Source organism: Teleopsis dalmanni, chromosome X (assembly GCF_002237135.1).
Source record: "Teleopsis dalmanni isolate 2A chromosome X, ASM223713v2, whole genome shotgun sequence".
In the NCBI taxonomy this organism is placed as follows: Eukaryota; Metazoa; Arthropoda; class Insecta; order Diptera; family Diopsidae; genus Teleopsis; species Teleopsis dalmanni.
The window spans coordinates 1552266-1565962 of record NC_051848.1 but is presented as its reverse complement, the minus strand read 5'-3'; the positions used below and the strand labels follow the sequence as shown (position 1 = coordinate 1565962).

The 13697-nt window shown below is 31.0% G+C and overlaps 2 protein-coding genes across 2 annotated transcripts in view; one reads left to right on the top strand and one right to left on the bottom strand.

The window, feature by feature from the left end:
• Positions 1-440, top strand: part of LOC119687348 (uncharacterized protein K02A2.6-like) — a 5239-nt gene extending 4799 nt beyond the window's left edge. The window contains exon 3 of the mRNA XM_038101635.1: positions 313-440. Coding sequence (XP_037957563.1) covers positions 313-440 — 128 coding nt within the window. The remainder of the gene's footprint in view (positions 1-312) is intronic.
• Positions 441-10704: 10264 nt separating this feature from the next.
• The window catches only part of LOC119687347 (RILP-like protein homolog), a 9492-nt gene continuing 6499 nt past the window's right edge, over positions 10705-13697 (bottom strand). The window contains exons 2-4 of the mRNA XM_038101634.1: positions 11307-11746; positions 11145-11240; positions 10705-11074 (exon numbers count right to left, since the gene is read on the bottom strand). Of these exons, the coding sequence (XP_037957562.1) occupies positions 10957-11074; positions 11145-11240; positions 11307-11746 (654 nt within the window). The 3' untranslated portion in view covers positions 10705-10956. The remainder of the gene's footprint in view (positions 11075-11144; positions 11241-11306; positions 11747-13697) is intronic.

Below are 13697 nucleotides of genomic sequence, written 5' to 3'. Positions count from 1 at the left end.
ACTAGGCTTTAACTAGGCTAAAAAATCATATCATTTATTTGTCTTTTAGTTGATGACGGACCTTAAATCAGCATATCTTCCTGAAAATATAGAAATAGATTAACTTTTGACTTCCGATAAGAATAAAGTTAAATTGTAAAAACACAAATTAACACAAAAATTTTAAATATAAAAATTAAAAAATTTAAGATATATAAAAAAGTAAAAAATCTGTTGAAATGTCTAAATTATTAAATGTAAGTTTTTGCTTATTTACTTTAAAACTTAACTTAACTTTTATAGTAAATAAATGAAAATTGCAAATTTTAACAGAATCATCGACCGGTAGTGGAACCGACTATTCCAGTGCCTTTTTAAATACTAGTTCAAGTGAATTAAGCTCAAGGGATGAAGTGCACCAACCAGCATGGCAATATTGGGAATTTTATCGAAACTCTTAATAATTTTTCCGATGAAGATTTCAGGAAAAATTTTAGAAAAAATTTTTAACGTTGTACTACGAATCATTTTACGGGTATGTGCGAATAGGAAAAACAATTGTTCTTTATTAATTATATTTTATATCAATATAATTTTTTTTTTTAAATTTATTTTCTTATATTGCGATCTGTCAATTCGGAATAGACAATAAACAATATCTAAAAGTGACTAAATACTTAAAATTTTTGTGAGCTTGAAGGGACTGTGCTCAGTAGTACATCCGTCTGTTGGAGTCGGACACATTAAAGTTCCAGTGGCGTTTGTTTGCGAAGGCGTGTGAACGTTCTTCCTTCTGCTATCATTCTGCTCATAAAGTGGTTATTTATTTCACTGTCGGACATAATTTTCATAATTTTCGTTCTGATTTGTTCTAACATTTGCGTTACTACTATTAGAACTTCGCTCATTGTATCCGGAGATTTTGCAATAGAAATAGATTCAGGTGATTGTTCCACTAGCACGCTAGCATAACTTCTTTTGGGAGCCGTTAGGATAGAAGCTTTGTCTTTTCCTTCGTCAGTTTTTTTGTTTGTATTTGATGTTGGTTTGTAGCTGCTTATAGATCGAACAACCTTTATAATTTGCAGGATGGTTTCCTTCGCATTCAGTACTTCTTCCTTGGATTGGACATTGAGACGAAGAATGATTTTTTGCACATTTGATGCACCTTGGATATCTTCGACAATAACTTTTCATGTGGCCATAGTCTTGGCACTTACTACATTGTGGAATGTCCGGTTTAGGACGAGGAGCCTCAAACGTGACACGACTATGCATCAAATTCTTTATGCTGTAGATCTCCTTGTTATTTTCGATTCTCTGTGTTTCATATTGAACACGTTTAGAGCTTTATAGCCCATTTTCGCCAGAGCTGTTTTAATGTCCTCGATGTTGACAGACAAATGCATGTTTCTCAAAATAGCTTTAAAATTTTATTCATCTTTAGGCTTGTAGGTATAAAATTCATTTTTTTTCGATTCGAGTTGTTTTACTATCGTAACATAAGACTCAGTGGTTTTTGCTTGGATTTTTACTTTTTCGTTGTTTAAAACTTTTAGTTCAAAATTGTTTCCTACTTGAAGTAATATTAATAAATAATACCACGAATTTTTTTTTGTTTGTTGTCAGCAGTGGTGATTAGTTGCCAAGAACCCCACTCCAACAGTAACATCAAAGCTGACAGAACATATAATAAGTGGCGTTATTTTGAGAATCTGAAGGAACTAGTTGCATAAGCCGAGGACTTTGAAATCTTACGCCTCGAACAGGAAAGATCCACTCATAACCGGCCACGTAAGAAACGTAATCATACCATTAAAATCCAGAAAACGAGAATAGATAAACCCAAATTGGCCTGTCGTCGCTGTGGGCAATGCGGACACATTGCCAATAGATGCCAAGGGCACCCAATACTATTGTGTTGGGATTGTGACACCAAGAATATATGTACCATTGTCTCTGGCCGATAATATTCAGGAAGCGACAACCGAAAGCGCTTTACCCCACGGATAGCTAATCCTACCAACAGGAGCCCTGTGAATTTCATACAAAGCAACTATATGTAAAGAACGCCCAGATAAAGGCAACAATCAGACTGGATACGCATACTCTAGAAGCCGCCATTGACACTGGCGCTTCACGAAGCTTCATTTCCAAACACTGGTAGAAAAATTAGGACTCCCACCAAAGAAAATCAAGACTATCATTAAAGTTGGAATGGAAGACGATACAACACACGTTCTCACATGTGAAATAAAAGTTACACAACAACTAGGAATATATACTATAGGAGTAGAACTTATGGTCCTTTTAAAAAGCACGGTTAGAAATCAACTTAAAATCAGACCAAACACACAACGAAACCAACCAGATGTTCATCAAGCAATATCCAGAATAACCTACGTCTCTTTAACAACACACGTCACATCCTTGCCAACGAACTCAACTCGTAAGTCAACAATCTACAACTAATCCTAGCTAACGTCAATTAAGCAATACGATAACAACTCCGGATCAACCGATAACACAATCCATTATCAGGAAATCACATTCCCAACAATCGGACAAAAATAAACTGATACAGCAATTTTTTAATAAAGACCTACAGGAATCCCAACATCACAGCTCACAAAATTATCATGAAGTATGATCGTCCAATAAAGCAGAGGTACTTTCTAACGCATCCAGCTATGCAACAAATAATCAAACTAGAAAACGATTGCATCGAACCGTCCAACAATTCATACAGTGCCCTTGTAGTATTGGTTAAAAAGAAAAATGGAATTTGGCGTTTTTGCATAAATTATTGACTAATAATTTATGCTAATTTCATACCAGACGAGTATATATTGCCACGTATCCACCATATCTTGAATCGATTGCAAAACACTAAATTCATTAGTAGTACCGATTTGAAGGATGGATAATGGTAGATACCTATGGAGAACGATAGCAAACAGTCCACTGCTTTTACAGCACCAGGTAGAGGCCCATTTCATTGGCGTGTGTTACCATGTGGCTTACATTCCGCACCGGCCACTTTCCAACGACCAGTCGATCAAGTTATAGAAGTGGATTTGGAACTCATACATTCCCGGAAGACATTATTGTCACAGGTACAATATTTGAACACCATCTTCAAAATTTACGAGAGGTTTTACGGTGACAGCGAAACTCAGGATTAATGTTGAAATGTCAGAATTTTTTAAAACCGAGACTAAGTACCTAGGGCATATCGTAATTTCACAAGGATAACATACAGGTCCAGCAGCAACAAGCATTTCAAAAGATTAAAACATGTCTAATTGAGGCACCCATTTTCACGTGTCCCGACTTTAACAAAGAGTTTTGTCTCCAGACAGACGCGAGTAACATAGGTTTAGGGTCGGTTTTGTTAGCACATTCATGAAAGAGTAATTGCATATGCTAACAAACACCTTATTGCATCAGAAATGAACTATTCGGCCACAGAAAAGGAATCGTATGGGCTATCAGAAAAGCGCCTTTATCTAGAATGTTATAAGTTTACACAGGTCGTGCTACACACGACCTTGAAATACAGTAAGATAGATTTGATTTATAATATCATGGAGGTTAAGGTTATAAAGTGAAGTTAAACGTAGTAGTAGATGCACTGTCCAGACAACCATTACAAAACACCAGGCAAATTTAAATAACCAATAACACCACACGCAATAGTTGGTATAAGCAGAAGTTGAACTAACTCACACGAAATCCAGAACAAAACCCCGACTTTATAATTTCGCACAGCACCAACGAACTACTACAACGGATGCTGGACATTGTAACGCAGCCAGTCGGTCAAATACCGCAACCACCGAGAGCACCACCTTCTCCAAACTTTTATTTCCTAAATCCTAAACTAGACGCTAAATTAATATCAGGCTAATGAATAGCGTTCAGCAGAACAATAAACGGAACTGTATACACAGTAAGAATGATGCGTATAGGCAAGGCAATAGTATGAATCTTTCCCTAATCGATGCAAACACTGTATGAAAAATTATAAATTAATGCATGCCACTGAAATTTAATTAAATAAAGAAATACGCAAAATTCAAGTATTTGTTTTATTTTTTATTTTTTATTTGTTACACTTTTGTTAATTCACAAATAAAATAATATAACACAGTTTATAATTTAGAAATTACATAAATAAAATAAAAATAAACAAAATCACGTTTACCCAAATGTCAGACAGAAACAAATATGACAGTCGTAAAGAGAATAGAGTTTTATCCGTGCGCACAAATCACATCGAAAATAGGAGCAGCTGTAAACAAAACACATGAGAGTGTGGAAAACGAATATCAATGCGCACACATACATTGATGATAATAATACAAACCAGCTGTAAACATAACATTTGGGCTACGTTACAGTTGGGACGGATGCATATATCACACGGTTAGGTTCGTATTCTTCTATGTAATAAAGTATGTAAATACCTGAAGCCTTTGTGATATCAAGACCATGATGCGTGATAATTTATCACATCCTTTATTACAAGTGTAACTGTTCTTCATGTTGACTATCACCTCGACATAACAGAACACCATGGATCTAGAGAGGGAAAACTTGATACAACCCGTCATCTCCAGTGTTATTTAACCCGTGCCGATGAGACGAACGGCACTATGTTAGTGTGTCCTCAATAGCGGAGAACTAGGCTTTATAGAGCTCAAAACCTTCGGACACCACGTGTCAAAATAGGGCACCCACCGCGCCCTAGCAATAATAAAAAGATGCCCATCAATACACCACAAAACCTATTCACGCGTTCTGACTTGCATATGCATACCACTTCTGACTAACTGATGAATATGGACGTTACTTTCTCAAGTTCCACTCCAACTCCCTCAATTGCATCAGAGGAGACCGCTATCTCTTTGATGAAGAGAAGCTTCTAAACTCAGGTAATGAATCTGAGAAACATGGAGCGCTCGGTGTAACGGTGGTGGACATAACCACATCCACAACGAGACATTATGCGGATACTACAGAATAACATGCAACACTACAAAGCCACGTTCAAATTCAAATGAACGTTACTTTACGTGAGTTACTTTTTGATTTTATTTTCAATAATAACGTAATTATATGCAATGGCGGAAATAGGCCAACCTTTGGTACCAAAAACAGACAGGAAGGCCAGATATCACAGTCGCTACTGCCAAACTTCATGGGTCTATCAAAAAATTCAAATGGATGGAAATATTTTAAGCTAGTGTATTAGATTTTATATGGGATTGGCTCATAAACGTATACACGCTTATAATAGGTTAGGACAGATATAAACGTATACACGCTTATAATAGGTTTGGACAGATATAAACGTATACACGCTTAAAATAGGTTTGGACAGATATAAACGTACACATGCTTATAATAGGTTTGGACAGATATATGGTAAACGTATACACGCTTATAAGGAAATATATATAATTTTATATAAAAAAAATAAAAATAAAAGAAAGATATTGTCGACGCGGTTTTTGATACTTAGCTGACTACGTTGCTTGCTGGAAATCCTCCTGTGTTCTTCTGGTCACTTGGGATGTCGATCACTCTGTCCGAATTCTAAGTAAATGCGTCGTCTTATATACGCAATCGACCAAACTGTAATGTAGCGCAAAGCTTAGTTTACAGCTGGCTTGCATTCTGACGTCCTTGCTGTTTTGCGCTTTCGCCGTAGTAAATATGCGCGCGTATCAATTTTTACACAAAGCTCTTTGTACAAAAGCTTTTTTTGACGTTTCTTGAGTTGTGCATTTGTTTTGTTTTGAAACGTGTTTAGCTTAGCGTCGGTAGTGGCAGCTTTAAATATTTATATTTATTTATTAAAATAAAATAAATATGAAAAATATTAAAAAGTATAAGTTTAAATAATAAATAAATAAGGTAGGTACAATATTTATTTATTTGAATATATTTTGCATTCTTTTAAATTTTCAATGCAATCTTAGGTTTGAGTCATTGTGATGCAGTTGCGTGCATGCGGGGGTGGCTTTTAGTAAGTTGTTTACCTTTGATATATTATATAAAAATTACCCAATTTTTATTTCAGGTATGAACTGCGCACTAGTTATATGTAGGTTGGAAATTGGTAAAAATTTCCATCCTTACAAATAGCGATTTAAAATTGTGGACTTTTACTTACTGATATAACCAGAGTCCACAGTAGACTGTGATTCTACTGACATAACCAGAGTCAACATAAAAAACTTTAAAATCAAAAACGTTTTTAGATATGAAAAAAGTAATGAAAAAGTCTCGACTAAAAATAACTTAAAGCGCTCCAACATTTGGGATATAATTGACCAAATCGTATCAGCTGTAAAGAGCCAAAACTTTGCCTCAACCAGATTGCCAAATGTAGATCTAAATGATAGAAATGTAGCTAATTATACCGCAGAACATATTCAAAAATATGATAAATGATACATTTGCAAGTATTAGACATAACGTCACCGTTCTTGAAACACAAATGAAAGTAAATACATTTACTAATACGCCAGATGTACTAAAAGTCATTTTTGTAATATATGAAATAAGAAATTAAGGGTAAAATTCAACCGAAAGATACCAGAAATGGTACTGGTGCAAGTGATACCGTGGTAAATTCATCTGTAAAGGTTAATGCTAATAAACCAATCAGAACAATAATCGTGCCAGATATAAAGTTATCAAATCAATTTTGATATTAATTATCCTACTCTGTTAATAGATGAATTATTAGACAAATCAGCTCATAAGAAATGGTTTACTAAAATAGACATGAAGAATGGATTTATTCATATGTACATAGATGAAGAAAGATTTAAATGTACATGATTTGTTATCCCAATTGGACAGAGTTCTTAAAAATGCGATTCGGGTTAAAAAATGCTAAGTCAAGACTTCAAAGATTTGTATATAAGGTATTCCCTGATATGATTAGGAGTGAAAAAAATATTATTTATCTAGATGATATAATGATTGCTATAGAAAACATTCAGGAACATTTGTGCAATCTAAAAGAAAACAGAAATACCTATATTGGTAATCGAAACGAACTCATTTGAGGAAATTTTGATTATGTGTCAGAATAAAGATCATAACATACGCGAGCTTAAATCAATATTTGAAATGCTTAACGGTGTGCTATATAAAAATACGAAAAACAAACTACTTTCTTTTTACGTTCCACAAATGATGGTATCGCTTGTGTCATATAAGTACCATGACGAAATGGGGCACATAGGAACTGATAAAGTCGTAAAGTTAATTTCTAAAACGTTTTGGTTTCCTAATATAAGGAAAATAGTATATCACTATACTAAAAACTGTTTGAAATGCATTGCATTCTCTAGCAGAATGCAAAATGGTTTAGAAGTAGCACAAAGTACTAAAACGAAGCATTTCGAACAAACTTGTTGGTTTGAAACTCTGCTGTTAAATTAAACAAAGTCGAAATTGATGCTATAAATATATACAAGCATTTAGAAATATAGGAACGTGCGCAGAATAACAATAAGAATTGGCAATTCTATTATATATCATAATTTACGATATTACGTGCTAAACAAAGCGCTGTGTGTACCTCATTGCTCAAATTTATTTATTTTAGTTAGATATAATTAAATAAAAATCAGAAAAATATATTTAATTTGTTCTAACTATGTATAAACATAAAACAAATATATATTTTAAGATATATAAACATAAAACAAATATATATTTTAAGATATACAAACATAACTCAGTTAAATTTTTTAGTATAAATTCTTTGCTGTCATTACAAGAATGTAAACATTTACGATATCAAGCTTTTTAATTGAAGTATGTTTTTAGGTTCTTTAATTATTACACTGATAAATATCATAATCGGCTATTATTGCTCAGACAACAAAAATGATTAAATTGTTAAAAATATTAAACAAAACAATACATAATTTTAAAAACATTTGCTTCCCCATGAGGAGTGTACTTTTTAACAGTAGTATCTATAAGAAAAGTACTCAGTGTATATGGACTGATCTGATTATTTTTTGATATTTGGTGAAACATTAGCTGACTCTTATTATTGTAAAGTTTAGCAATTGTGGACGTGTGCGAGTTAGGCTAAGTTGATGCTAAACCAAATGGGAGATTTTTTAGGATTTTTTGCACTGCACACATTTAGCCATTTATCAACACAACTTAGAATTTCCCTCATTTAGAACGCAACTTATCCTAACTCGCACACGACCTATATTTAGGACGTGTGCGAGTTAGGCTAAGTTGATGCTAAACCAAATGGGAGATTTTTTAGGATTTTTTGCACTGCACGCATTTTGCCATTTATCAACACGTATCGACACATCAATACATTATCGACACAACTTAGAATTTTCCTCATTTAGAACGCAACTTACCCTAACTCGCACACGACCTTAAATTATATTTCAAATTTTATATGTTTTAAAAATATAATATAATAAATAAAGAAATATTTATATAAGTAAAAAATTAAATAAAAGAACAAATATTTGTTTTGTATACCACAAAAAAAAAAAATAAAAACAAAATAAGCCGCTTTGACAGTTTCACTTTACAACTTTACCGAAAATAGAATAAAAAACAGCCTTCAAATTTTTGTCATGTTGCCACTTTACCATATACAAAATCACTGAGCTACGTCTAAATATCCTCAACATTTTATGTATATCATCGTTATATTTGAGGCTAGTAAATAAGGGTTAACACTTATTTACTAGCCATTATTTTTCTTTCTTATTAAGACACATACATATACGTTAAATAAAAAGAAATAAATTCTATTCTATTTTAAGCACAATCTTCAAAAACTTTGAGCACAAGAAATTAAAATTAGCATATAAAATTCACAAATATGAAAACAACTAGAAATGTTATGTTACTAAAGATTGACTTTAGTAACTAGAAAAAAAAATATATATATAAATATAAATATATATATCTAGGAAAGGATTAGTTAAAATGGAACAAATATTATTAATAACACTTAATAAGACACAATATTACCGTCTAGAAAATATTACTGAAATATCTAATAAACGTTAAACAGAACACTTTCTACATTAAACATTAAAATATTATTTGAAATTAGGAAACATTAATCTCTATTTAGAAAATAAAATCTGTTTTACTTGATTTTAGTTTGCCTTAAAACAACAACCTATTCAATATGGAACGTATTTTATGAATAATTTTTTTAATACAAGAATATATATATATTGTAAATTAAATACCATATTTATTTTAAAAAGTATATAAATATAATATCAAACGGTATAATATTTTCAAATTTAAATTATTAACAAATTATATGGAAATGGCATTAAAACAATTTGACTCCTTTGGCACAAATTTCATATTTCCATAAAATGGTAACTATTTGTTTTCAGGAAACTTTAAAAAAATATATATACCTTTATTTTAAAAATTTTTTAAAATATTCGGTTTTGATATGATGTTTAGGGTTTAGACTTTGAATAACTTTTAATAATTTAAAAATTTTTTAACTATTTTTTGCAATAACCTCGAACTTAAAAAATTATATTTATATAAAAATTAATTATATATTAACACAAATATTTTAATAAATCACATAGAAAATATTTAAATACATAAAAACAGTAAAATGATTAGTAAATAATTCTGATTTAGTAATACGGAAGAATGTTTTGAAAATCAATTATTGCTAAATTCTAAAAGAATTTAGTATATATTTTCAACATAAACTTCTTTGCTTATTCTTTAAGAATTGTGTTTGTTAGTTGTTTTCTATTAATATGAAATAACAAAATAAATACAAAAAAAAAATCAAAAGTATTCGAAATACGAATTTTCATGTAAACACTTGGTTAAAAAGTAGAGATCTTGATGCAATTATAACAATTTGGCTAATTATAGTTTGAAAGCTAATTGGTAATAATAATATATATGTCAATAATTTTACATTATTGATGATTAAATTTATGCTTGCAACGAACAATACTACATATATCGATAATTATAACTTCTATTAAAAATCTCTATTTTTGGTAAGATATTCGCTAAATTTTGCGTATTCGTAATATTTTAGAGTTCAATTTTAATTAATTTAAATTTTTAAAATATTCTTTTGTTTTAATTGCAATTGAAATACAAAAAAGATTCATTTTTTAAAAATTAAAATGGAAGCTCTAAAACAGATAAGTTAATGTATACATTAATTAAGGCTGCTAACGAAAGGCCTTCATTGGTCTTTTATATGGAATGTTTTTTAGTATTTTTTTTTTTGTTTATTTTGTGTTTTGCTTATTTTATGTTTTGCTTCTGTTATTTAATATATATATATAATTTGTAATTTACCTCTACTATGTTTAAAAGTTTATAATACTATAAAATTTTGTAAAATTTTAAAACTCACTCTTCATTTTTATCAACAATTTAAGGAAATTATTTCAGAGTAAATTTTCATAACATAAACCAAAGAAACTTAATATATTTACAATTTTTTTTTATAATATGTAAAACAATTTTAAAAACTTAACTTAAGAGAATGAGTGTCAGAAGCATATCTGAAACATATTAACAATAATTGTGAGTAACTAATTAACACTCTACATTAACAAAAAATTTTATAAAATAGAAGTGTTAAACATTCGAAATTTGATTCAGTAAAAATAATTTACAATGTATTAAATTTCTTTGATTTTGGTTATATTTAAATAATTAGTAACGAAATTAAAAATAAATAAAAATTTTGTAACCTTAGGTTATTTTTGGCTTGTGCACCTGTTTGTGTTAGTATATATAAAATACATATATAAATAAGTGTAAAAAAAATGTACTTAACTATATGATAATCAACAAGTAATTTTTGGTTTTTCCGCGTGCATGTATGTTGCTTTACGAAATTAATTGATCCATATTAAAATGCCTCGTACGTAAATACAATACATAATTATCTTACTTTATATCTGTACTACCAGGAGTAGCAGACAAAGCCATTTTGGACAAAGTTGCGAAGGAACGTTTGGGAAAAGTGTTATTAGCTTCCGATGGATCCGAAAATAATTTTCGAAAGCTTAATAAAATAAAAACATATTTTTAGTTTAATACTAAATAAAACAAATTAGTATTTCATTTAGACTTACAATTTCCGAATACCGGATTCTGTGCTCTTCTTCCATGGTGCATCATCTGGTTCATAAGGCAACGGACCTTGTACTGGTGCATCATGGCTAGGTGGTCTGCAAATATTACATTTTTAAAAATGTTTACAATAAAATAAAACGAATCAATTATCTAACACTTACGTGCCGCTAGCGCATGCTTCAATTGTTTGTGACTCATCATCACAGTCGATGTCATCATCATCATCATCAGTACTTGAGTCAATATTACGTTTCGATAGTTTTTCTGGTGGTTTCAGTGCTTTTAATTCATCATTTAAATTCTCAATCGTTGTCAAAAGTTCATCACGCTCATTTAATAATTCTTTCAGTTCAAGTGTAGTATAACGTGGCCTGTTGGGATCATTTGGATCATCCCCTTGCGATTTTACTAAATCCTCATTTTCTTTTTCGGCCAATCCAAGACTTTTGCGTAAATGATTTATTTCTCGATATTGATCTTGAAGTTGCGCCAAAAAATCTGCGCGCTCTTCACATAAATTCCTCACTTGCGTTTGTAAAACTTTCTGCCTTCGACGAGTATCGCGACCAGAAATTTTCAAACGTTCTTGTTGAACATTGAGCTAAAAAACATAAGGAAATTTATATATTTAATGTTTATTTAAATTTTTTTTTATTGACTAACTATATAGTACATTTTAATCTAAATAAATCAATATATATACGTAATTTTTACATTATTTATTAAATAAATTTTCTTTAAATAGTATGAACATTTTTTTTATATAAAAAATTGTTTATTTATATTATATAGATATAAAAATAAATAGATTACGACTTTAATGACAAATATCTCAAGAACCAAGCTATATCAACTCATAATGTAATGGAAGAAGTAGTTCAAAATAGGGAGCTCTACAAATGACAATGGTTAAAATGAGGCGCATCGAATAGTGTAAATGAACATAATTTAAAAAATACATAGTATACATTACAACATATTACACATACAGCTTGACAATATGTCAATACTTGAAAAAAAATATGTTCTGATACTGTGCAGAAAGTTTTGAAGTATTATACCCGGGTTGCAAGAAAGAAGCCATATTCAGATATAATAGAATAAAATGATTAACTTTTGCAAGAAAGCATGTAAATAAACCTATGGAGTTCTAAAAATAAGTTATTTTCTCCGATGAGAGTTAATTTTGCATATTTGGTACCAAAGGTAGAAAACTTGTGTGGAAGAAATCATGTACAGCCTATGATTTACAGCCTTAATTTCAACGGTAAAACATTGTAGTGGAGGCGTAATGGTTTGGGGTGTATAGCAAATAATGATGCTGGCAAACTGGAATTTATACAAGACACAATGAATAAATATGAGTATCTAAATATACTAAAAAAATTGAAAGAAAATGTCAGAATGTTAGAGCTTGAGGCAACCTTTTTGTTTCAACAGGACAACAACAGGCAACGATCGTACGGATTTGGCTGCTGAACCAAGTTTCCAGGCAACTTCAAACGCTACCAGAATCACCACACCTTACTCCCATCTGTGGGTTTATTTGAAAAATAAGATTCACCAGCACACCATTTCCGGCAAGGATATGTTACGAAACATCATCAAGAAATAATGGCTAAAAATAAACGTACAGGTTTCTGCAAAGCTGGTTGAGTCTATGCAAAGACGCTTAAAATAGATTATTAAACGTAAAGGTTATCCCACAGGCTATTAAATTTAAGATTTCTGTGAATTGTAATTGTTTTAATTTAAATATTAAAAACTGAACGCAGCCTTTTACTGCTTCAAAAACTGGTTTTTTTGCATATAATTGTTTAATTTTTTTTTAAAGAGTAACTATTAATTTTTAAGTTAGTACTTCATTGTTGGTTTTTTGGTTAAAATAAATTAGATAAAAATCAATTTGAGTAAAAATTAAAAAAGTTATGCGAAATTTAATAAAAATTTTGTGGATGAACGCAGACTTTTTCTATGTGTTTATATATATATTATATATATACATTAAGACTGAAAAGTTTTCGGAAATTCTCATTTAAAATTCGCGCGCTGTATATTTTTCGATATTTTAAGTTTATGTAGTTTGGCAGCACTGTCCTTAATTACTATGCCAAAAATGAGCTCGATCTGTCAGACAGTTCGTTTACGGCAGCTGTTGAAACCAGTTCACCTCAGTAGTGCGTTGCGAAATGTCTTCGACGGTCGTACGACCGTCCTGGAAGGCTTTGTACCACTCATAAACTTGAGTTTTCGATAAAACTGATTCCCCATAAGCCTTTTGTAGCATTCGCAACGATTCTGCACACGAAATTTCGTTCGAAACACAAAATTTGATGCAAACTCTTTGTTCAATATTTTTTTCCATTGTTTTTTTCGCAACGCCCTACTGAGGTGAACTGGTTTCAACAGCTGCCGTAAACGAACTGTCTGACAGATCGCGCTCATTTTTGGCATAGTAATTAAGGACAGTGCTGCCAAACTACATAAACTTAAAATATCGGAAAATATACAGCGCGCGAATTTTAAATGAGAATTTCCGAAAGCTTTTCGGT